We start from the raw sequence: 22,832 nt of genomic DNA, 5'->3' as shown, positions 1-22,832 counted from the left end.
TAGCCGCGTCTGCCTCGGAAGCGCTAGGTCGCTTTCGGGTTCGATTCCCGTCCGGGGCGGATTTTTTACTGAACGGATAGGGTTTGTTCTCGCAATGGCTGGCTTTCTCCTATCCTGTCTTCCTTCTCTCTTTGATTTCGGAACGATAAGACCTTGACAGTTGCAGTTCCCTCTATCAAACCTCTTGAGAAAAATAAAATAAATACTTAGACCTTGGCAGTTACAGTTCCCTCTATCAAACCTCTTGAGAAAAATAAAATAAATACTTAGACCTTGGCAGTTACAGTTCACTCTATCAAACCTCTTAGGAAAAAATAAATACTTACTCTGCTCCATCCCCTGCCTTGGTATAACCCGCCAGATGGATTCTATACTTGGTCGAGGGTTCGAGTCCCGCCAGCTTAGCTGAAGTTGTCGTGGGGTCCGAAATGTACGGGAGACGTTCCAATAACGGCCCCACCTTGGTACCCTTCACGGACTGGTATTTGATTTTGTAGCCCATCAGGACCCCGTTGGGCTGTTCGGGTTTGACCCACTTGAGATAGAAGGCTGACGAGCCCAATGGTATTGCCTCGAGAGACTGGACAGTGCCCGGGACTGAAATTAGAGAGAGGTTTTTTTTTAGGACATACGTACCAGAAGATGTAGGGCAAATTTCCAAATCTTACATTGTTAATGTACCTTTGTACTACTTTCGCATTACTTCAAGGCATATTCTTTTATATCCATGCCTATCCAGGAACGTAAAATTTTGGTCAGAAATTTCCGCCCAGGCCGGGATTTGAACCCAGCGCCTCCAGGTTGAGAGTCAGCCACAGAGGTGGACTTAGGTACATTGTATTAAAATCACCTAATCCTGTACTCCTTCTCTCTTCGATTTCGGGACGATAAAACTTCTGTAGTAACAGTTACAGTTCCCTCTATCAAAGCTTTTAAAAAAATCAACGTGCTACAGCCGCTGACTAAAAAAACAAAACCTTATACACCTACCTCCCTCAGGCGTAACAAAACTGATGATTTCACTAGGGGGTCCGTTGTACGCGCCATTGAATGCTAGTACCTTGGTTGGTAGAGCGTCTGCCTTGTAAGCGCTAGGCCTCGGGTTCGATTTCTGCCCGGGCCGATTTTATCGTGAACGGATACTGTTCGTTCTCGGAAAGGCTGGCTTTCTCCTATCCTGTCTTTGGTTTCGAGACAATAGGACTTTAGCAGTTACAATTGCCTCTATCAAACCTCTTGAAAATAAAAGTCCCGAGTGCTTACCGTCCAGCTGATAACCAAATTGTTAGGCGTACTACCACGACCTTCTACATTGTCCGGGTTCTTGAAGGGTACTTTAGGTTGAGTAGTACATACTGACGAGTGATCTCTTTCAGACTGCCCCTCAATTGCAATAAGTTACTAGTGCTATTATAATCCTACAAATAAAAGTCATGAGTGCTTACCGTCCAGCTGATAACCAAATTGTTAGGCGTACTACCACGACCTTCTACATTGTCCGGGTTCTTGAAGGGTACATGTAGCCCATCAGGACCCCGTTGGGCTGTTCGGGTTTGACCCACTTGAGATAGAAGGCTGACGAGCCCAATGGTATTGCCTCGAGAGATTGGACAGTGCCCGGGACTGAAATTGGAGAGAGGTTTTTTTTTTTAGGACATACGTACCAGAAGATGTAGGGCAAATTTCCAAATCTTACATTGTTAATGTACCTTTGTACTACTTTCGCATTACTTCAAGGCATATTCTTTTATATCCATGCGAAGGGTACGTCAGGTTGAGTAGTACATACTGACGAGTGTTCGGAGGGGAGGGATTTGCCGATCTTGTTCGAGGCGATCACCCGGAATGTGAAGTTAGCCCACGGACTCATCGGTACCTGGAGAAAGAAAAACATTATAGCCCATTGTAATGAAAAGCTGGAGAAAGAAAACATAGCCCATGTTAATGAAAAGATATTAACTATTGATAATGTTTATCCATTCGAATAGATTTTCTTTTGGTGAGAGGGAGAGGGAAAGGGAGGGAGGGGAGAGTTGATATCATGGGTAATAAATAGGAGATTCGGGTTCCGAGGGAAGGCATCATGGGGATACCAATTTAAGTAAGGATGAATTCAGGAACAGGGAATAGAATACGACTATAATATATCTTGTTTACACAGCTAGGATTTAATAATAAATTTCAATGATTTCATCACTGGTTTTATTTAAAAACTAATCTGACAACCTCCTGGACTTGGGACTGGAATGAAAAGTCACGTGCCATTCGAGGTACAGTAACGAGAATAAATAAACTTGGCAATCGCACCTAAGTGATTAAATTATTTCCCTGAACAGATCATCACTGTACCTGGCAATTCCCGCACCATACAGGTTGTCTATTCTAGTTCATCCCTGTTTCATCACTAAGGCGCTCGCCTGCTAAATAGCAAGGCGTGGGTTCAATCCCGGCCGAGGTAAGGAACATTGTCCCAACATTATTCAAATTTAAGAATTCGTGCACAATAATAGTTAGTACTTAGGGTAAAGGAATTTTTTAGTCCTGTTCAAACCGTTTAAAAGGGACCCTTTCTTCCAGGATAAAAGGGATTCAGTCCTATTCAATCAGTATAGTAGCCTACAAATGAGGTAAAGAGACTCTTCAGTCCTATTTGAGCAGTATAAAAAAATAAGCACTATTAATATTCTCTCCCTACTCACCTCCAAATATACAGAACAGCTCCACCTTCTTATTCCTCAGTGCCACTTCCTTCTTCCGTGGAGAGGCAGGGAGGGAGAGAGGGAAAAAGAGGGAGGAAGGGAAAGAATGAAAACAAACACACCCATATTTCATGAGATGATTTTTTTTAAACTGTAGGCGTAATACATAGAAGATATCGGTTCGGAGGGAGGGTGAGAAGAGAGAGAAGGGAAAGGGATTGTTGATGAAATACCAAGTTTAATTTGATTCGGCAGGAGAAGATGGGATCAAGGCGCATGTCGGTTCTGAGAGGCTGAAATCCCCGTAGCTATCACATTGAGAAGGATACGGTTTCCTATCTTGTATTCACTCCTGTGGGGAAAATAAAGGGAAGATTCATGATTGGTGATACGTAACGCATGTCGGTTCTGAGAGGCTGAAATCCCCGTAGCTATCACATTGAGAAGGATACGGTTTCCTATCTTGTATTCACTCCTGTGGGAAAATAAAGGGAAGATTCATGATTAGTGATATGTATCGATGAGACTGAATTTCTGAAGATTTTAGACCAAAATGTTCAAAAATTTCGCCTGCGGCGCTGTTATTATATTCTATATTGTTATTATTTTTTTTAAAAAAATGCCAGTTCACTTTTAGTAAATACCTATTAGGGGCCCAAAGCCAGATCAAAGGGAAATGGCTGTAGTAGTCTTGAGGTCATTATCTTGGTCAAAGGTCATTTATCTTGAAAAATTTTGGCCTGCGGCGCAGTTATTTCATGGTGCAAATGGAGGACTCAAGACCTTACCCTAGTCGGATGAAAAAAGTATGCACAAAACATGGTATGAGGGTAGCTATTTCTCAGTTCATCTTATCCCCCCACTCTTCAAAATTTGGAAAAATCAAATTTCATTTCATTTTCTTGATAATTACAACAAAAGATTTTTCCTAAATGGAGGAAAATTGTATTCCGCTCCAACGAAGCTGAATTGAAGGGAGGCTTTTAGTGAAATGTTAATTCAATTCCAATGCACTTTTCCATCGAATGCCATTCCCACCTAAAATGTCACCAACTTCTACCGTGCATTCTCATTACTCTCTTCCGCTCCAACGAAGCTGAATTGAAGGGAGGCTTTTAGTGAAATGTTAATTCAATTCCAATTCACTTTTCCATCGAATGCCATTCCCACCTAAAATGTCACCAACTTCTACCGTGCATTCTCATTACTCTTGTGGAAAATCTTGGAAAAGTAGACTGGAAATTTTGAAAAATTGGACTGGAAAACCGGGAAAAGTCAGGGAATTTTATTTTTCCATTTTAGTAGACACCCTGCTCTCATTATTAGCATTGAAAGATTCTACGAACGCGTTATCTTCCCGTTTTCTTGTTTATGCATCTGAACAACACTTGAACAAAATTGAAAACCTTTGTCACAAAGTTTATGTGCCTCAAGTGCATACTTACACTTCTAGTGGGTGTAGGGGAAAGCGGGGGCAAGTGAGTCATACAGCTCCCTTCCCCTCTATGCCCTTTGTCGAGTTTACCCTCACTCCATCCACCCTTTCCCCTTCTTTTCCTACCTCTTATCCCTTCCTCCATTCAAACAACCTTTCCCCTTCTCCTCCTTTTCGTACCACTTCTCTCTAGTATTTCCAACCTCCCCTCCTTTGCCTATCTCCTTTCCACCCTTCTCCTCCCACCCATCTCTCCTTTCATTTCTTGTTTATGCATCTGAACAACACTTGAACAAAATTGAAAACCTTTGTCACAAAGTTTATGTGCCTCAAGTGCATACTTACACTTCCAGTGGGTGTAGGGGAAAACGGGGGGAAGTGAGTCATACAGCTCCCTTCCCCTCTGTGCCCTTTGTCGAGTTTACCCTCACTCCATCCATCCTTTCCCCTTCTTTTCCTACCTCTTCTCCCTTCCTCCATTCCAACCACCCTTTCCCCTTCTCCTCCTTTTCGTTCCACTTCTCTCCAGTATTTCCAACCTCCCCTCCTTTGCCTATCTCCTTTCCACCCTTCTCCTCCCACCCATCTCTCCTTTCGTATCTCTTCTTCTTCTTCCTCTTCTTCTTCTTAGTCTTCTTCTTCTCCTCTTCCTCCTCCTCCTCTTCCTCTTCTTCCTCCTCCTCCTCCTCTTCTTCTTCTTCTTCTTCCTTCTACAATGCACTCCATCAATTTCTTCCCCTACTGTTTTTTTGTTTTTCTTGCTGAGGACAGATTTTCACGATACAGCATGATCTCATCATGATGCATCGTATTTTGTGTGTTTTTATGGATCATATCTATTCATCGTAGTCTTGGGGGTCGTCCAAGACTACCTTCCATTTCCAGATGAAAAATTCTTGAAGGAATACATATGTATTGGGGGAGAAAAAGAAGGAAATGAAAATAGCCCGTGGTCATCTCTCCAGAATTCCAGATAGATAATTGGAGGACATGGTTAGCCCAGTGGTAACGCGCTTGTTATGCAGAAGGTCCCGGGTTCGATGTCCACCATCAACAAAAATTTGCACTCGTTTTTGATTGCAAATATTTCAACAAGTTACTTTCTGGTGTTCTCATGTTGATCCAGCACCTAAAAGGGAAGTATTGGGTCTCTTCTCGCCCGTCTGATGAGAAGCATACTACGGGATGGGCATGCTCCGACACAGACCACACGAGTCTAATATAGCAGTTGTCGGCTTTACCTGTAGAGTGAAGTGGCAGAGCACGCATAGTAGAAGTCCTCACTGGCATCTTGTCTCGTCACATTGGAAAACCACAGGTTACCTTCCGGGTCAATTGTCATACGGGAATTGTTGATACTCTTAATACTGCCTGAAGCTTCCTGTAAAGGAAAACATAGTAATCAATGTCACTGTTATATCTAGAACCTTTTTGAGTAGATTGGATAGACCATAATCATATGCCTTTTCCTGATACTAGGATCAATCAAAGTTCACAAAGTCCTAGCCGCTAGTCCTCACTGGCATCTTGTCTCGTCACATTGGAAAACCACAGGTTACCTTCCGGGTCAATTGTCATACGGGAATTGTTGATACTCTTGATACTGCCTGAAGCTTCCTGTAAAGGAAAATAGTCATCATCATCATCATCATCATCATCATCATCATCATCATCATCATCATCATCATCATCATCATCAATATCACAGTTATATGTATGTAGAATAATTTTGAGAAAATTGGCCATTTCCTGATACTAGGATCAATCAAAGTTCACAAAGTCCTAGGATCCCAAAAAACCCCCGTGTCGTTCAAGACTTGTCGATGACGGCTCAGATTTGCAATTTTGCTATCACGATCTTTATCTATGTACATTGTACATACAAGTGAGAATTGAACTCTTTAGCTGTGTCCACACATAGTCGACGGCGGTCTATCGATGTCGACTGAAACCGTCCACACTGCCTTGACAACATTGATTCATCTCGTCAATCGTGTCCATCGACGTCTGTCGACTATGTGTGGACTGGACACTGGACATAGCTTTAAGTAGATACCCAATCTGAAAGTTCCTTTTGAGGGGAGTAGGGATTTATCTAACCCAACGGAGGATGAACAATGAATGCAACCATGTTTAGCACAATCCACAGACAAGTTTGGTAATTTTGGTATCAGCTGCAAAAGAAGGAAACTGGAAACGCCATGTGATCTTTCAATCGTCTACTGGCAATCTGAAAGTTCCTTTTGAGGGGAGTAGGGATTTATCTAACCCAACGGAGGATGAACAATGAATGCAACCGTGTTTAGCACAATCCACAGACAAGTTTGGTAATTTTGGTATCAGCTGCAAAAAAAATAATGATACTGCCCGAAACCCATTTTACAAGCAAAGTCCTCAATAAATACAATAGTCCGTCCCTTATACCTTTTTATTACTATTGTAATAATAAAGGAAGGACGGACTAAAAATCGTTCCCTCAGGGTATCTCAATCCAACATCCCCTCTCTCAAATACTTCCTGTCTGCGTGCCTGACCTTAAAAAGCATTACCTCAGCAAATTGCTAACACCCAGGTACACCCATTACCCATTGTTATCAATAAGCATATTAGAGGAGCGATCGTTCCAGCCGATAACAGAGAAAGGAGAGGAAGTGCGGGCCCAAGATAAGATCTCAGATAAAAATACAGAGGACGTTGACACTTTTATACCTTAAGATACTTTATGCTTAGGAATCTTAGGATACTTAGGCATTACCTTAGTTATTTTATGCTTAGGATTCGTAAATTAGTAGAAGCTTAATTTTTTAGGGTTATCTAGGCCCTACACCCAAGCCTCAGATTGGGATTTTTGTGTATGGACTATGGAGTCAAGCTGTTATGCTTAGGATACTTTGGCCTTATCTTATTTTATGCTTACTTAGGTACTTTTGACATTCCCGGTGCTATCCTGTCTGAAACCTTAAATAATTCAGAAGCAAGCATCAGGCTGTCAGGATGTACATTGTACATAGGTACTTGTGTTACCTACTTACGAAAAATTTATTTTAATATCAATTTAAAATACAGTTTATGCATTTCCTTTTTAAATACTGTCACAGCGGGACGGGTTAAAAATGGCACACAGACGTATTTAAGTACATGGTCTCGTCAGGCATTAAACTAGTACACAGTGGTACTTGATGTACTTATTACATTTTATTCTCAATTTCAATAAAATTTGGCCATATTATATCAAAAGAGCTTTATCATGTACCAAAAGAGCTTTTTCCTTAAGGGTCAAGTCATCACAAATCACACAAGAAAATGCCCAAGGCTGCCAAGAGCTGAGATATTAATTTGACATTACCTTCTACTCAAGAGTTCACTACATCTAGATATTCTTATTGAGATCTACAAAACGTTATAAAGTTGTAACATTGCCATAGCACATCCTTTCCCCCTGGCATGTGCGGAATTGCAAATTGATTTTTGCTTTTATTGCAACAATAATGTCACGAGCAAAGCAAAATCGCGTTTGGAAAGGTTTACAGTTTGTTCTAATTTTAGCACATGGAAAAGTTTTTTTTTTCCAAGTTTCGCGAAGTTTTCCAGGCTGTGGCACCTTTGCTATTTCTTTAGCAAAGGGAAATATCAGGCTGGAATCCTCCCTGTTTAAAGTACCCCAGCCACACTAAGCTGGCCCACTCCCTGTTTAACGTCCCCCAGCCAGACTATTTAACGTACATTGATCTGGGTTCCAGCCAATGTCGATCGATAGCCATCCACTACGGTCGACTGTAGTGTAGTCACACTTTCAGGTAAGATTCACTCTAATGAAGGATACATCCTGTATTAGTATTTTACTATACCCCATACTTACATACAGTTATATAGCATGCCAAGTGGAACTGGCGTATAAAAAAGTTATTTCTATATCGATACTGGATCTATAGATTAGTCACACTTTCAGGTAAGATTCACTCTAATGAAGGATACATCCTGTATTAGTATTTTACTATACCCCATACTTACATACAGTTATAGCATGCCAAGTGGAACTGGCGTATAACAAAGTTATTTCTATATCGATACTGGATCTAGTCGATCGATAGCCATCCACTACGGTCGACTGTAGTGTAGTCACACTTTCAGGTAAGATTCACTCTAATGAAGGATACATCCTGTATTTTACTATACCCCATACTTACATACAGGTATAGCATGCCAAGTGGAACTGGCGTATAACAAAGTTATTTCTATATCGATACTGGATCTAGATATGTACGTAAATATCAGAGATGCTTGATACAGCATATGAAACCAATACCTTGTCTTTCAATAATGCATCAGCAAATGCAACACAACATCATTATTTACTGATAAATGTACATAGTAATATTTACTGTACACTTGAAGACCTATATTATTCCAAGCGGGCAAACATGTAAAATATACCTTCACATTATAGTTTTATACTTTTATCTTTATCAGATCAGAGAATTTTTCCCCGTAACCGAGATTCGAACCCAGGCCTCCCAAGCAGGGAAACTAACAAACTAAATAGTAAGTAAGTATCATTTCCGACTGGTTTTCATTTTTGCATGGCTTTATCCCCCTTCCCCCTCCAAATGGCACGAATAAAACTTGACCTATATTATTCCAAGCGGGCAAACATGTAAAATATACCTTCACATTATAGTTTTATACTTTTATCTTTATCAGATCAGATCATTTTTCCCCGTAACCGAGATTCGAACCCAGGCCTCCCAAGCAGGGAAACTAACAAACTAAATAGTAAGTAAGTAAGTATCATTTCCGACTAGTTTTCATTTTTGCATGGCTTTATCCCCCTTCCCCCTCCAAATGGCAAGAATTTATCAAATCATTTTTCTCCGGTACCGAGTTTCGAACCCCAGGCCTACGGACTGTACAATGGGACTTACTTGGGGGCAGGTTCACCCTCAGCTTCACACTCAATGAGGAAGGGTTTTTCGTTTTCATTCTGTTGGGTCACTACTTGGAAGAGAAGCTCTTCGGAGCTTGGCGGTTGCTTCACTATCCGGGGTGGTGATTGAACTGGGAACAGAAGATGGGGTAATGTAAGGTTAAAATAGGATTCTAATAAGAATAAGTATAATTCTGTACCTACATAATTGACAAACGAACATAATTGAGCAACCGAAGTAAGGTCAAACGTTCAAGATAGTTTCAATTCAAAAACTTTCGATTCGAGTCATACACGTAACGGAAAAAAAAGGAATATCACTTTACTTGGCCTGACCAAACACTACACATAACCACATTGAAGACGAAATTTAGAAGATAACGTGGACATTTTCGATACAAGCATCGAGCAATAAATAATCTTCTACGTTATCGAGAAAGCAATACGGAAGAAAATTAATAAAAGCCTGCGAGATATGAGGATGAGTTTGGGAAAATGTATGTCAACCTATTGGAGCGGAAGATTTTTCAAAACTCTCTTATCAGCAGAAAACATCTCACAGAAAATGTATGTCAACCTATTGGAGCGAAAGATTTTTCAAAACTCTCTTATCAGCAGAAAACATCTCACAGAGTAGAAAACATCTCACAGTAACATATTGGCTATCGTTTACAACCTGGGTCCTAGATATTCACACAAGAACTTTTGTCGAAAGGACTGAAAAGGAGGAGCCGAAAGGCGAAAGATCTCACAGACTCACAGTAACATATTGGCTATCGTTTACAACCTGGGTCCTATTAGATATTCACACAAGAACTTTTGTCGAAAGGACTGAAAAGGAGGAGCCGAAAGGCGAAAGGCTTTCCCACTGCAACCCAAAATGGTGTAAAACATGGTCCGAAGGGAACCATATTATTTTAGTCTTTAGAGGACCTATTATAAGAGATCCGAAGAAGGGTGTCGAAAATAGTCGGACATACAATATTTGCTCATAATGATACTGCCCGAAACCCATTTTACAAGCAAAGTCCTCAACAAAAAATCGTTCCCTCAGGGTATCTCAATCCAACATCCCCCCTCTCAAATACTTCCTGTCTGCGTGCCTGACCTTAAAAAGCATTACCTCAGCAAATTGCTAACATCCAGGTACACCCATTACCTATCCCAAAAAACCCCCGTGTCGTTCAAGACTTGTCGATGACGGCTCAGATTTGCAATTTTGCTATCACGATCTTTATCTATGTACATACAAGTGAGAATTAAACTCTTTAGGTGTGTCCACACAGTCGACGGCGGTCTATCGATGTCGACTGAAACCGTCCACACTGCCTTGACAGCATAGATTCATCTCGTCAATCGTGTCTGTCGACTATTAATGTGTGGACTGAACACCGGACATAGCTTTAGGTAGATATACAAAATTTCTTCCTATTTTGTTCCATACAGAGATAACTTCAGTATCATTTGTCAAACTCATTACATTACTCACTCCTCTGATTTCGCTGTGGAAGGGAGAATCGTTTTCCAGTTTCTACCCCTTGCATTCGACTTGAAGCTATAAAGACAACTTCCCTCCACAAGTGTACATACATAGGTACTTGTGTTACCTACTTACGAAAAATTTATTTTAATATCAATTTAAAATACAGTGGATACTTTGGCATTACCTTAGTTATTTTATGCTTAGGATTCGTAAATTAGTAGAAGCTTAATTCTTTAGGGTTATCTAGGCCCTACACCCAAGCCTCAGATTGGGATTTTTGTGTATGGACTATGGAGTCAAGCTGTTATGCTTAGGATACTTTGGCATTGCCTTATTTTATGCTTAGGTACTTTTGACATTCCCGGTGCTATCCTGTCTGAAACCTTAAACAATTCAGAAGCAAGCATCAGACTGTCAGGATGTACATACATGTTTTGTGTTCAATTGACATTCAAGATATTTTCCCTCTCTCTATTCAAGATACAGATGTAAGTTCCCCGCCGATCCCAAAAAACCCCCGTGTCGTTCAAGACTTGTCGATGACGGCTCAGATTTGCAATTTTGCTATCACGATCTTTATCTATGTACATATACAAGTGAGAATTAAACTCTTTAGGTGTGTCCACACATAGTCGACGGCGGTCTATCGATGTCGACTGAAACCGTCCACACTGCCTTGACAACATAGATTCATCTCGTCAATCGTGTCCATCGACGTCTGTCGTCTGTCGACTATGTGTGGACTGGACACTGGACATAGCTTTAGGTAGATATACAAAATTTCTTCCTATTTTGTTCCGAAAATACAGTTTATGCATTTCCTTTTTAAATACTGTCACAGCGGGACGGGTTAAAAATGGCACACAGACGTATTTAAGTACATGGTCTTGTCAGACATTAAACTAGTACACAGTGGTACTTGATGTACTTATTACAAGGACGTGGGTTTGATTCCGGTCGAGGCATGCATTTTATTCTCAATTTCAATAAAATTTGGCCATATTATATCAAAGGAGCTTTATCATGTATCAAAAGAGCTTTTTACTAAGGGTCAAGTCATCACAAATCACATAAGAAAATGCCCAAGGCTGCCAAGAGCTGAGATATTAATTTGACATTACCTTCTACTCAAGAGTTCACTAGATCTAAGTAGATAGTCTTATTGAGATCTACAAAACGTTATAAAGTTGTAACATTGCGATAACACATCCTTTCCCCCTAACATGTGCGGAATTGCAAATTGATTTGAGAACGAAATCGATTGGGTATAGGCTTTTGTTTAAAATGCGTGACACCTATAGGCGATACGTCATATCATACTTTTGGCCTGTGAGGGGGGAGCAACGTACTGTCGTAGTCTTGAACTCTAAAGTCAAGGTCTTTTTGCCTTTTTACTTCCGCTCACTTATCCGTTCTGATACGAACAAGAGGAAGAAAAACGAATGCCCCTTGAGATAAGACATGGCTGTATATGAAATGAGTATGCGGCTATTACATGTTGTTTTATGTAGTTGGTGTGCCAAACGGTTGAGATAAGACATGGCTGTAGATGAAATGAGTGTGCGGCTATTACATGTTGTTTTATGTAGTTGGTGTGCCAAACGGCCAAACCCCAAACCCCACAGGCAATGTCAGACTGTCGCTATATCGCTTTACCGCTTTTGATTAAAGGCATTGTCGCCTGAGGCAATCAATAATAAATGTTTTCAATGCACTTAATACGATTGTCCCCCATGCCAACTCATAAATTTAATATGCCTGTACAAAAGGTAGGTTACTTACTCAACCTTAGTTGTGTAGTCATTACCGTGATTGACTACAAATCAGAAGAATAGTGGTTTGAGTCCAGGTCAAGTTGAGAATATGTATATTGAGGGTAATAATCAAATACAATAAATTTCAGTGAAAAGAAATAATGTTAAACAAAATAAACATTGTAATAGGTTCCCTGTGTACATAATGTATGGTAAAATCCCCCTCCTCAATTCTAAAGATCATAACATTCAATTTTTCTGATAACAAAACAAATGGTAGGTAAACATTTTATATTCATGCATAAAAGGCCTCATATGAAAATGATACAAAAGACATCCCCAGTTCTCGAGCATGGAAATGGTGCACGTCTAGATAGTAGATAGGCAACCCGCATAAACACACACATCCAAAACACTAGCAAATGTTTGTTCAGCACAGCTTTATATGCCGGTTTGCCGGTTAACGTATAATTTGCACAAGAAATCAATAATACAAATAATAGGAGAACGAGTACCAATTTAATGCATAGTTAACACTGCGGATTCTACAGAATACGCTGAATATTATCCTGTGTTTTTAATATTTTCAGTTTGTATCACGCACATATCAAACCTGAGACGTGAGTTTTTTCTGACAGGTCATTTTCATAATGGTCCGATGTCATATAATATTTGTAGATTGTAGATACATACGAAACACATGTTTAATATATGTATATTGTATAAATATATATATGAAACATATTAAAAAATGTATACTCTCTGAAAGCGAGCGGTGATGTTTAAAGAAGAGCATTCCGAGTCGGTGAATTGTTCTTTGTTCCTATTTCAATTTAGCCATGCAACTTTTGGTAATCACGAGCAACTTTTGAGTCATCACCTTTCCCCTCATTGCACTCCTCTTTCCTCTAATCTCACTTCTGCTTCACTGCATTGGCGGCGTGCCATCAATTTAATTTTAAAGCATTGCACGCCGCCATGGTTTTCGAAATACTCGAAAACCATGTTCAAATCAGTTCGAATTCGGACAGTCATCGAGCATATTCAAAGGTCAGACCAATATTTCAACATGAGTTTATAGTCCCGGGCCTGATGTGTAATTCGTCGTATGTTCTTATCCATGTTATCCTAATAAGGCAACAAAGTTACAAATTACTTCTTTTTCTTGTAAACAAACATTCAGTAGCTTTTAATGTCTGTAAAAAACTTCAATTTATGACTACTGTTAGATAGACAGTACTTAGACACTGCAATACTGAAGGACGACCACAGGTAAAGTTAAATTGTTAAATCAATAGAAATGTGGTGGTCTGTGTAAATAAACCGTGAACATGGATTTCTACATGACATCAAATCAGTTGGAAGATGCACGACTAACAAGGTTTGTTTTTAGTTTTCCAGATGGCTCTATTTTCTATGAAAATATTGTTGATAATAACGAAATTCCATGGTTAATCTATCCCAAATCTGCATAGGAGTATGTATGGAATTACGGATAACGAATTAATGAATAACCCGTGTTGGAACTAACGTTAATGAGGTATAGAAAACTTTTCAATACGTAGGTAACGAGGCTCTGAGAAGTAAAGCACAACTTTTTTTATTGCATCTAGGTAACAAGGTAGGTACTTTGAACTTTGTATAAGCACAGGGTCTTTGGCTCCATTCATTACCATACATTTATACATCATTGTGGTACATCTCATTAAACATTGGATCCACTGTTGGATAATTGTATGGTGGAATATATCTGTGTATTTACACATATAGGTACACATACGTGAGAGAGCATCAAGTGATGCAATACAGGGTGGGAGACTATTCTAAAACATCGAAATCGCCGAAACCAGAGGCAAACGATGAACACTTTGCATCGCCCGAGAAGAACATTTTCAGATTACTTTTACTTTGGTACGTAGGTAGGTATACGTATAGGTGATAGGGAGAATTCGATTGTTTCACGGTATGCAACCATGAACTCCCGTTCTAATGCAGAAGGATCTGCTGTCAGTAGTTTCTTCAGATAATTGTGCAAAGTCATCGCAGATCTATGAACCTTTACTTCACGTCCAATCAATGGATAAAAAAACATGTATTATTCAGAGATAGAACTATTCGACGTTCTCGATTGAATACACAATGCAAAATCAATACCCGTCGCTCATGCTTGACAAGTAAACCTGTAGTGAGTTGTATGTTCTGTGATGCAAGGTTGACTCCAAGATACTAGAAGCAGAATCCGACAATCAACATAGTGAATTGTATCGCATCCAGCTATTACAAAGCTGCACGGATGGGGGCTTTGAAGCAATAAATTCTCATCAAGGACTCTTGACAATACACGAGTGGATTGGGAAAAGATTTCAAGAGCGTATCATGCTATACAATGTAGCATGAATACCTTCTCATCAAGGACTCTTGACAATACACGAGTGGATTGGGAAAAGATTTCAAGAGCGTATCATGCTATACAATGTAGCATGAATACCTATCGGTACGATTCTAGGTAATATTTAATAAGATTTAACGAAACTTGTAAAAATCCAACAAGAACTCCTGGGTAAGTATGCTAAAAATAAAATGATATAGGTAAATCACATCAGAAATAAATCACATCAGAAATGAAACCCTCAATTTCTGCTAATTTAGATACATAAATTTCTCCGGGCACTTGCTGAGGTCGAAACTGTGCCAAACGACACAATGGGATCAAGTTTAATTTCATTTATAATTTTATACCCCGGAGGTTTTTGGCTACACATGTACAGTGGAACCCCAACAGCTCAAGGCTACAAGGACTAAGCTGTGTCGAAGACTTATTCAGTAGTTCCGATTGTAATGATTGTTCGTATGTGAATATTGTAAACGATGTACTTCATTTGAGGTTTAGTATTTAATTACAGGATTAAATTTACTTTCTCTTGGCATCAAGCCATCAAGAATTCAAGACGAAGGAATGGGAGTTATTCAATTGATACACGTCAAATTCCTCATACTGCATGTGTTCCCACTCAAAACTACAGCTATAATTTACTGGTGTTTTTGTGGTCGGCCACTAACTCAAGATAATGATCAAATTAGTTCTCGAAGAAAAAAGAGTTTGGTCCATAAATCGCGTGAACGAAATTGATCGGTTTTAACCGTACAAAATGAAATGGAAATGGGTACAAGCACTGACTTCCTAATACCGAGGCAAGCTGGAAACAAAAACAAGAGGGGCTACGAAACACATGTTTAATATATGTATATTGTATAAATATATATATGAAACATATTAAAAAATGTATACTCTCTGAAAGCGAGCGGTGATGTTTAAAGAAGAGCATTCCGAGTCGGTGAATTGTTCTTTGTTCCTATTTCAATTTAGCCACGCAACTTTTGGTAATCACGAGCAACTTTTGAGTCATCACATGGATGATTTACATATTAACATATGAATCATGATTGCCGTTCAAAATTTTCGAGCCATGCGTGGATTGGAAGCTCTGTCTCTAAGACACGCACACAACCTAATGACGTAGAAAGAATCTTCTACGAAACACATGTTTAATATATGTATATTGTATAAATATATATATGAAACATATTAAAAAATGTATACTCTCTGAAAGCGAGCGGTGTTTAAAGAAGAGCATTCCGAGTCGGTGAATTGTTCTTTGTTCCTATTTCAATTTAGCCATGCAACTTTTGGTAATCACGAGCAACTTTTGAGTCATCACATGGATGATTTACATATTAACATATGAATCATGATTGCCGTTCAAAATTTTCGAGCCATGCGTGGATTCGAAGCTCTGTCTCTAAGACACGCACACAACCTAATGACGTAGAAAGAATCTTGTTTTTCAGTCTTTAATTATGAAATCCCGATCCATTTAACATGAAATGTTGAAGGGAATGGCTTCGTCATTTACTAGTTTGGAAGAAAGATGACACAAACCTGTCACACTTTCTGAAAGTATGCCTCCGATTTTAGGAAAACCTAATTTCATTTGTCAGGAGCCCAATTTTACATTTTGTAGAATAATTGGATTTTCTCTAATAAAAAGATGGCTTCGTCATTTACTAGTTTGGAAGAAAGATGACACAAACCTGTCACACTTTCTGAAAGTATGCCTCAGAATTTAGGAAAACCTAATTTCATTTGTCAGGAGCCAAGAATCTTGTTTTTCAGTCTTTAATTATGAAATCCCGATCCATTTAACATGAAATGTTGAAAGGAATGGCTTCGTCATTTACTAGTTTGGAAGAAAGATGACACAAACCTGTCACACTTTCTGAAAGTATGCCTCAGAATTTAGGAAAACCTATAATTTCATTTGTCAGGAGCCCACAATTTTACATTTTGTAGGACAATTGGATTTTCTCTAATAAAAAGAACATGGCATGTCCCCATAGCTCTAAGATTCTGCAACGAAATGATGGCAGAGAAATATTAAAATTTTCGTGAACCATCAACATTTTCTTCTTCTGCTTCTTCATTTCTTTACGAGAAAATTGGGCTCAAATTGACAGTATACACGAAATATTAGAAGGAAAAGATAGCTATCGAAAATTTGGAAACACATTATGATAAATGCCCATTAAATTTTACTATTTTTTCTGCTAGTCGTCTCTTGAGAGATTTGAAAGGCAAAAGCCTGCTATTCACGCAGCAGATTGATGTAATGGGTAGAAGATACCTACGTACCTTTGTAATATTCCCATGAAATATACTTTAAGTAATAGGTGACAGTGTACACGAAATATTAGAAGGAAAAGATAGCTATCGAAAATTTGGAAACACATTATGATAAATGCCCATTAAATTTTACTATCTTTTCTGCTAGTCGTCTCTTGAGAGATTTGAAAGGCAAAAGCCTGCTATTCACGCAGCAGATTGACGTAATGGGTAGAAGATACCTACCTACCTACCTTTGTAATATTCCCATGAAATATACTTTAAGTAATAGATTAAGGCTAATTCTTAGCATAATGTAAGAGCACATTAAAATGGACTATTCTAAAACATCGAAATCGCCGAAACCAGAGGCAAACGATTACTTTATAAAACATTGAAATCGCCGAAACCAGAGGCAAACGATGAACACTTTGCATCGCCCGAGAAGAACATTTTCAGATTACTTTGGTACGTATGTAGGTAGGTAACGTATATCTGATCGGTGATAGGGAGAATTCGATTGTTTCACGGTATGCAACCATGAACTCCCGTTCTAATGCAGAAGGATCTGCTGTCAGTAGTTTCTTCAGATAATTGTGCAAAGTCATCGCAGATCTATGAACCTTTACTTCACGTCCAATCAATGGATAAAAAACATGTATTATTCAGAGATAGAACTATTCGACGTTCTCGATTGAATACACAATGCAAAATCAATACCCATCGCTCATGCTTGACAAGTAAACCTGTACTAGTGAGTTGTATGTTCTGTGATGCAAGGTTGACTCCAAGATACTAGAAGCAGAATCCGACAATCAACCTATACATATACTGATGACAGAATGTAAAATACTCCTTAAGAGATATCATTGTTTTCACGTATCACGTGAAGATCTTGTAAGGAGTCCAACTAAGGTGCCGCTACGGGCGTAGGAAAACATTGTGACGTGTTTCAAAGTTGAGGTTCTTGTAACGTCGGAACTAAAGTACAGCACGCGAGATAAAGATTATACCTCCACAAAGTCGAAATATAAAATGAGTCATCCAGCCGATAACACAAGCTCAAAATGTGCGATAAAAAGGTCAGAGCTTTTCTGATCAAAGTTGGATAATGATTTGAAATGATTGAAAAAATATTATGCAGTGATTATGCAGGATAATGATTGAAGTAATTATGCAGGAAAATATTATGCAGGATAATGATTGAAAAAATATTATGCAGTAATTATGTATACGTATTGAGACAGAATAGACAGACAAATTCAGAGATAGAACTATTCGACGTTCTCGATTGAATACACAATGCAAAATCAATACCCATCGCTCATGCTTGACAAGTAAACCTGTAGTGAGTTGTAGGTTCTGTCTGTGATGCAAGGTTGACTCCAAGATACTAGAAGCAGAATCCGACAATCAACAAACATATAATGACAGAATGTAAAATACTCCTTAAGAGATATCATTGTTTTCACGTATCACGTGAAGATCTTGTAAGGAGTCCAACTAAGGTGCCGCTACGGGCGTAGGAAAACATTAAGTCCGAATCTCTTGAATACTGAATATTCCTTAAAAGAGAAGGGAGTAAAACAGAAATGGAAGACAGACAATCTTGCAACATATGTACAATAAACAGAGTAGACTAAATTGATCAGCAAACACTTACGAACCCATTATTATCAGAATCTCTCGAAAAACGTTTTGGATCATTTGGGCCGTAATTCCTGAAGGATATACATAAATGTAAAATGTAGAGTCTACACTGTAGACAAACGTCAGAAAGAGACTTGATATTAAAATATTCATAAATTGAAGATAACTTTCCATCTAAGTGTTTCAGAAGTACACATAAAAACATACCAGTTTGATGACAAGCAAGAGCGTTAACACCGGCAAACTGTGCTCTCAATGAGTTCAAAACAAATATAATACGTAGTAATACCTTTGGATTTAGAAGTTACTCTTCATGCATTGTACACAGAAATGGTAAAGGGAGATGAAAGCTATGTCCCCTAAACTTTCGTTGCAGTGAAACTTTTTGACCGTAAACAAAAGTTCCCTTCACTTCCGAAGTTTGCTCTGTCGTCTACAACTTCATACCTGTTTTCCCAAAATGCGAAAACCCGTCAAAAGCTTTTATTTGAATTTGAACAGATGGAACATTCTTTTCATCATCTTTCTTCTATTGTGTAATGTTTCGTGTATTTTTGTGCGACTTAATTTGTTCGCTTTCTTTGTTATAATTGAGCAACAATAAAGCATCAATTGACAGTGAAGAGAGTATCATGATTTTCAACACGATTTAACACATTGATTTCGTTAGCTGGGAGAGGGGGTTGAGGAAACAATCATTTTATTGCTGATAGAGATCATGAGGGACTGGAGAAATTGAATCTGAAATGAGAGCATTCCCTAATCACATGAAAGTGAAATAAAGTTGTTGTTTTAAACGACCTTTCCTACGATGGAAAGCTACTATGAGAGGATTTTCAGTAAAAATCTGCTGGACTCCAAGCTTCAGATCGTAAAATTTTATTTCTGATGGTAAAAGTTTCAAAATTATTACAGTGTGAAAAATCCATACCATATTTACTTAGTAACATGATTTCGTTAGTTAGAGAGGGGGTTGAGGAAACAATTATTTTATTGCTGATAGAGATCATGAGAGACTGGAGAAATTGAATCTGAAATGAAGAACATTCCCTAATCACATGAAAAAGAAATAAATAAGGTTTTATACGATCTTTCCTATGATGAAAAGCTACTATGAGAACCTTTTCAGTAAAAATCTGCTGGACTCCAAGCTTCAGATCGTAAAATTTAATTTCTGATGGTAAAAGTTTCAAAATTATTACAGTGTGAAAAATCTATACCATATTTAGTATGTTTACTTGTTTACACGGTGAACTCAATGTTCTTCTGGCTTTACAACTTTAGATGATGACTCACATACCCCACCTTAGGACATAAATATCGACTTTTTATAAGCTTTAGTGGTCATATTGGACATATTTACAAACCGGTTCAACGTTTACCAGATTTTACGATGTATCAGAAGTTGCAATTGCAAGCTCGCAACGCAGCCAAGAAGAATAAGTTTGCTCATTGATATAAAAAGTTCCACTTGGTATTGATAAGGAGCTATCGGCTATTTGAGACTCGGCGACCTGATTAGATTTTTTGTGACTTTTATCTTTTATCCAGTTGGAAATATTTAAAAGCTCTCTCTCGATATCTCTCTCAGTCTCTACTCATTCCAGCTTTATTTTTACAGAGCATAGGACGCAAAATTCGATAAGGAGACCAGAGGCTCATGTTGAATTTTATCTATCCGATATCTCCCTCAAAGGTCATATGATAATCTCAGTCTCTACTCATTCCAGCTTTATTTTTACAGAGAAATGTTACAAGAGACCACTGAGCTCCACTCAAAAGGATCTTCACGAGTATGTAATCCGGTATTCCAATTCAAAACATACATGTAATCTAATTCAAAACTACATGCAATCCAATTCAAAACGACAAATGCAAGTCACAGACATTTCTCGTCGCTCAGGTAGTCAGGTCTCAAGTGACTGAAATCTAATTCAATCCAGCACGAATGTCAAGCAAAGAAGTTCCAGTCTCCGTCACATAACTTTGAGTCTGTCAAAACGACAAATGCAAGTCACAGACATTTCTCGTCGCTCAGGTAGTCAGGTCTCAAGTGACTGAAATCTAATTCAATCCAGCACGAACAGCAAGAACTTCCAAGGGAAAGGAAATCTTTATCTTGAAAATTCTACTGCATGCTTATCTTGATATCTTGCTCTTATCTACGTGAAAATCTTGCATATTCTTCCATACGTGGGAAACTCAAATGACTCATGAAATTTACAGCAAAAACAACACCAATGCCAATAGACCAAATTAGAGGACAAGCCAAATGAACAGAATTTTTTGTTTACTGTACAGTCAGTTCAGAAAATACAGAACCTTTCCTAAACATGCGGTTGGTAGAAAACCAATGGTAGGGGGTAGGGGTTGGTCGAAAACCAACCATCATCCACAGTATGTCCCTATCCTGAAGAAATAAAATGCAACGGTTAAACACAAACAAAACTCCAATTTCCCTCTTCTATTTCCTGTCAGTGTCAGGTTAATAGAAGCTCAGGTGTACCAAGTCTAGCATAGCAATACCAGAACTAAAACCACCCCTATGCAATTCCTCTTGGCTTTATTTCCATTGTTATTACGAGCGTATAACGTATTGAACTCTCAGTAGCACAGTATTCAAAATGCTCCAAGTTCCTTAAGGTAACTTCGATAGAAATCTCACAGTACGGATACAGAATATCAAATGAACAACGTATTGAACTCTCAGTAGCACAGTATTCAAAATGCTCCAAGTTCCTTAAGGTAACTTCGATAGAAATCTCACAGTACGGATACAGAATATCAAATGAACAATTAAATATCATATTTTGTGGGCTATGTAGGTTTTGTTGAATCCTGGGTACTCTTTTTATTTGAATTTGAACAGATGGAACATTCTTTTCATCATCTTTCTTCTATTGTGTAATGTTTCGTGTATTTTTGTGCGACCTAATTTGTTCGCTTTCTTTGTTATAATTGAGCAACACTAAAGCATCAATTGAAGAAAAGTATCATGATTTTCAACACGATTTAACACATTGATTTCGTTAGCTGGGAGAGGGGGTTGAGGAAACAATCATTTCATTGCTGATAGGGATCATGAGGGACTGGAGAGATTGAATCTGAAATGAGAGCATTCCCTAATCACATGAAAATGAAATAAAGTTGTTGTTTTAAACGACCTTTCCTATGATGGAAAGCTACTATGAGAGGATTTTCAGTAAAAATCTGCTGGACTCCAATTTTCAGATAGTAGTAGGTATCAAATTTCTGATGGTTAAAGTGTAGAACTTGGCGTAAAAAATCTATACCATATTTAGTAGGTATGTTTACAACTTTACACGGTGAACTGAACTCAATGTTTTGGCTTTACAACTTTAGATGATGATGACTCACACACTCCACCTTAGGTTATAAATATCGACTTTTTATAAGCTTTAGTGGTCATGTGGTCATATTGGACATAATGTACGAACCGGTTCAACGTTTAGCAGAACTCACGATGTATCAGAAGTTGCAATTGCAAGCTTGTAAAGCAGCCAAGAAGAATAAGATTGCTCATTGATATAAAAAGTTCCACTTGGTATGTATTCATATAGGTAAAGGGGCTATCGGCTATTTAAGTCAAGCTTTAGTGGTCATATTGGACATATTTACAAACCGGTTCAACGTTTACCAGATTTTACGATGTATCAGAAGTTGCAATTGCAAGCTTGTAAAGCAGTGACTTTTATCTTTTATCCAGTTAGAAATACTTAAAAGCTCTAACACATAGGACGCAAAATTCGATAAGGAGACCAGAGGCTCATGTTGAATTTTATCTATCCGATATCTCCCTCAAAGGTCATATGATAATCTAACACCCATATTTATGAACAAAATGCTGGCTCTTAAGTTCGTGCTAAGCATAGTCTCAAGGCATTTGATTGGTTGGTCTACGGTTGTGATAAAGTTTTAGAGTACGAAAGAACGGAGGGAATGGTGTGAACATCACAAGATTTTTTGCAATAGAAAGTAGCGCTGGGTGACAAGTACCTATTCCATTGGTTTAATCTAAACTTCTACTGATATCCTATCAAAATTCAGAACTTTTTTTTTTTTATTTTGTAGTCAAACAGTAAAAAAAAATTCCCATACTAGTTATGTACTTACATCTAACTGGAATAACTTACCTAAGGCAGTGCTTGTGGCAATACTGAGCGCCAGAAAACACAAACTGAGCTGCTGCCCAATCATGTTGTCAAC

At 38.4% G+C, this 22,832-nt stretch overlaps 1 protein-coding gene across 1 annotated transcript in view; it reads right to left on the bottom strand.

Moving 5' to 3' along the window:
* LOC103512859 (neuroglian) overlaps window positions 1–22,826 on the bottom strand; it is a 35,477-nt gene extending 12,651 nt beyond the window's left edge. The window contains exons 1-9 of the mRNA XM_026826219.1: window positions 22,760–22,826; window positions 9,057–9,189; window positions 5,376–5,522; window positions 2,976–3,174; window positions 1,771–1,963; window positions 1,442–1,519; window positions 1,264–1,355; window positions 991–1,060; window positions 327–597 (exon numbers count right to left, since the gene is read on the bottom strand). Coding sequence (XP_026682020.1) covers window positions 327–597; window positions 991–1,060; window positions 1,264–1,355; window positions 1,442–1,519; window positions 1,771–1,963; window positions 2,976–3,174; window positions 5,376–5,522; window positions 9,057–9,189; window positions 22,760–22,823 — 1,247 coding nt within the window. The 5' untranslated portion in view covers window positions 22,824–22,826. The remainder of the gene's footprint in view (window positions 1–326; window positions 598–990; window positions 1,061–1,263; window positions 1,356–1,441; window positions 1,520–1,770; window positions 1,964–2,975; window positions 3,175–5,375; window positions 5,523–9,056; window positions 9,190–22,759) is intronic.
* Between the last annotated feature and the right edge of the window lie 6 nt (window positions 22,827–22,832).

This window comes from Diaphorina citri, unplaced genomic scaffold (assembly GCF_000475195.1).
Source record: "Diaphorina citri unplaced genomic scaffold, Diaci psyllid genome assembly version 1.1 scaffold894, whole genome shotgun sequence".
NCBI lineage: Eukaryota > Metazoa > Arthropoda > Insecta > Hemiptera > Psyllidae > Diaphorina > Diaphorina citri.
This window is presented reverse-complemented; position numbering and strand designations above follow the sequence as displayed.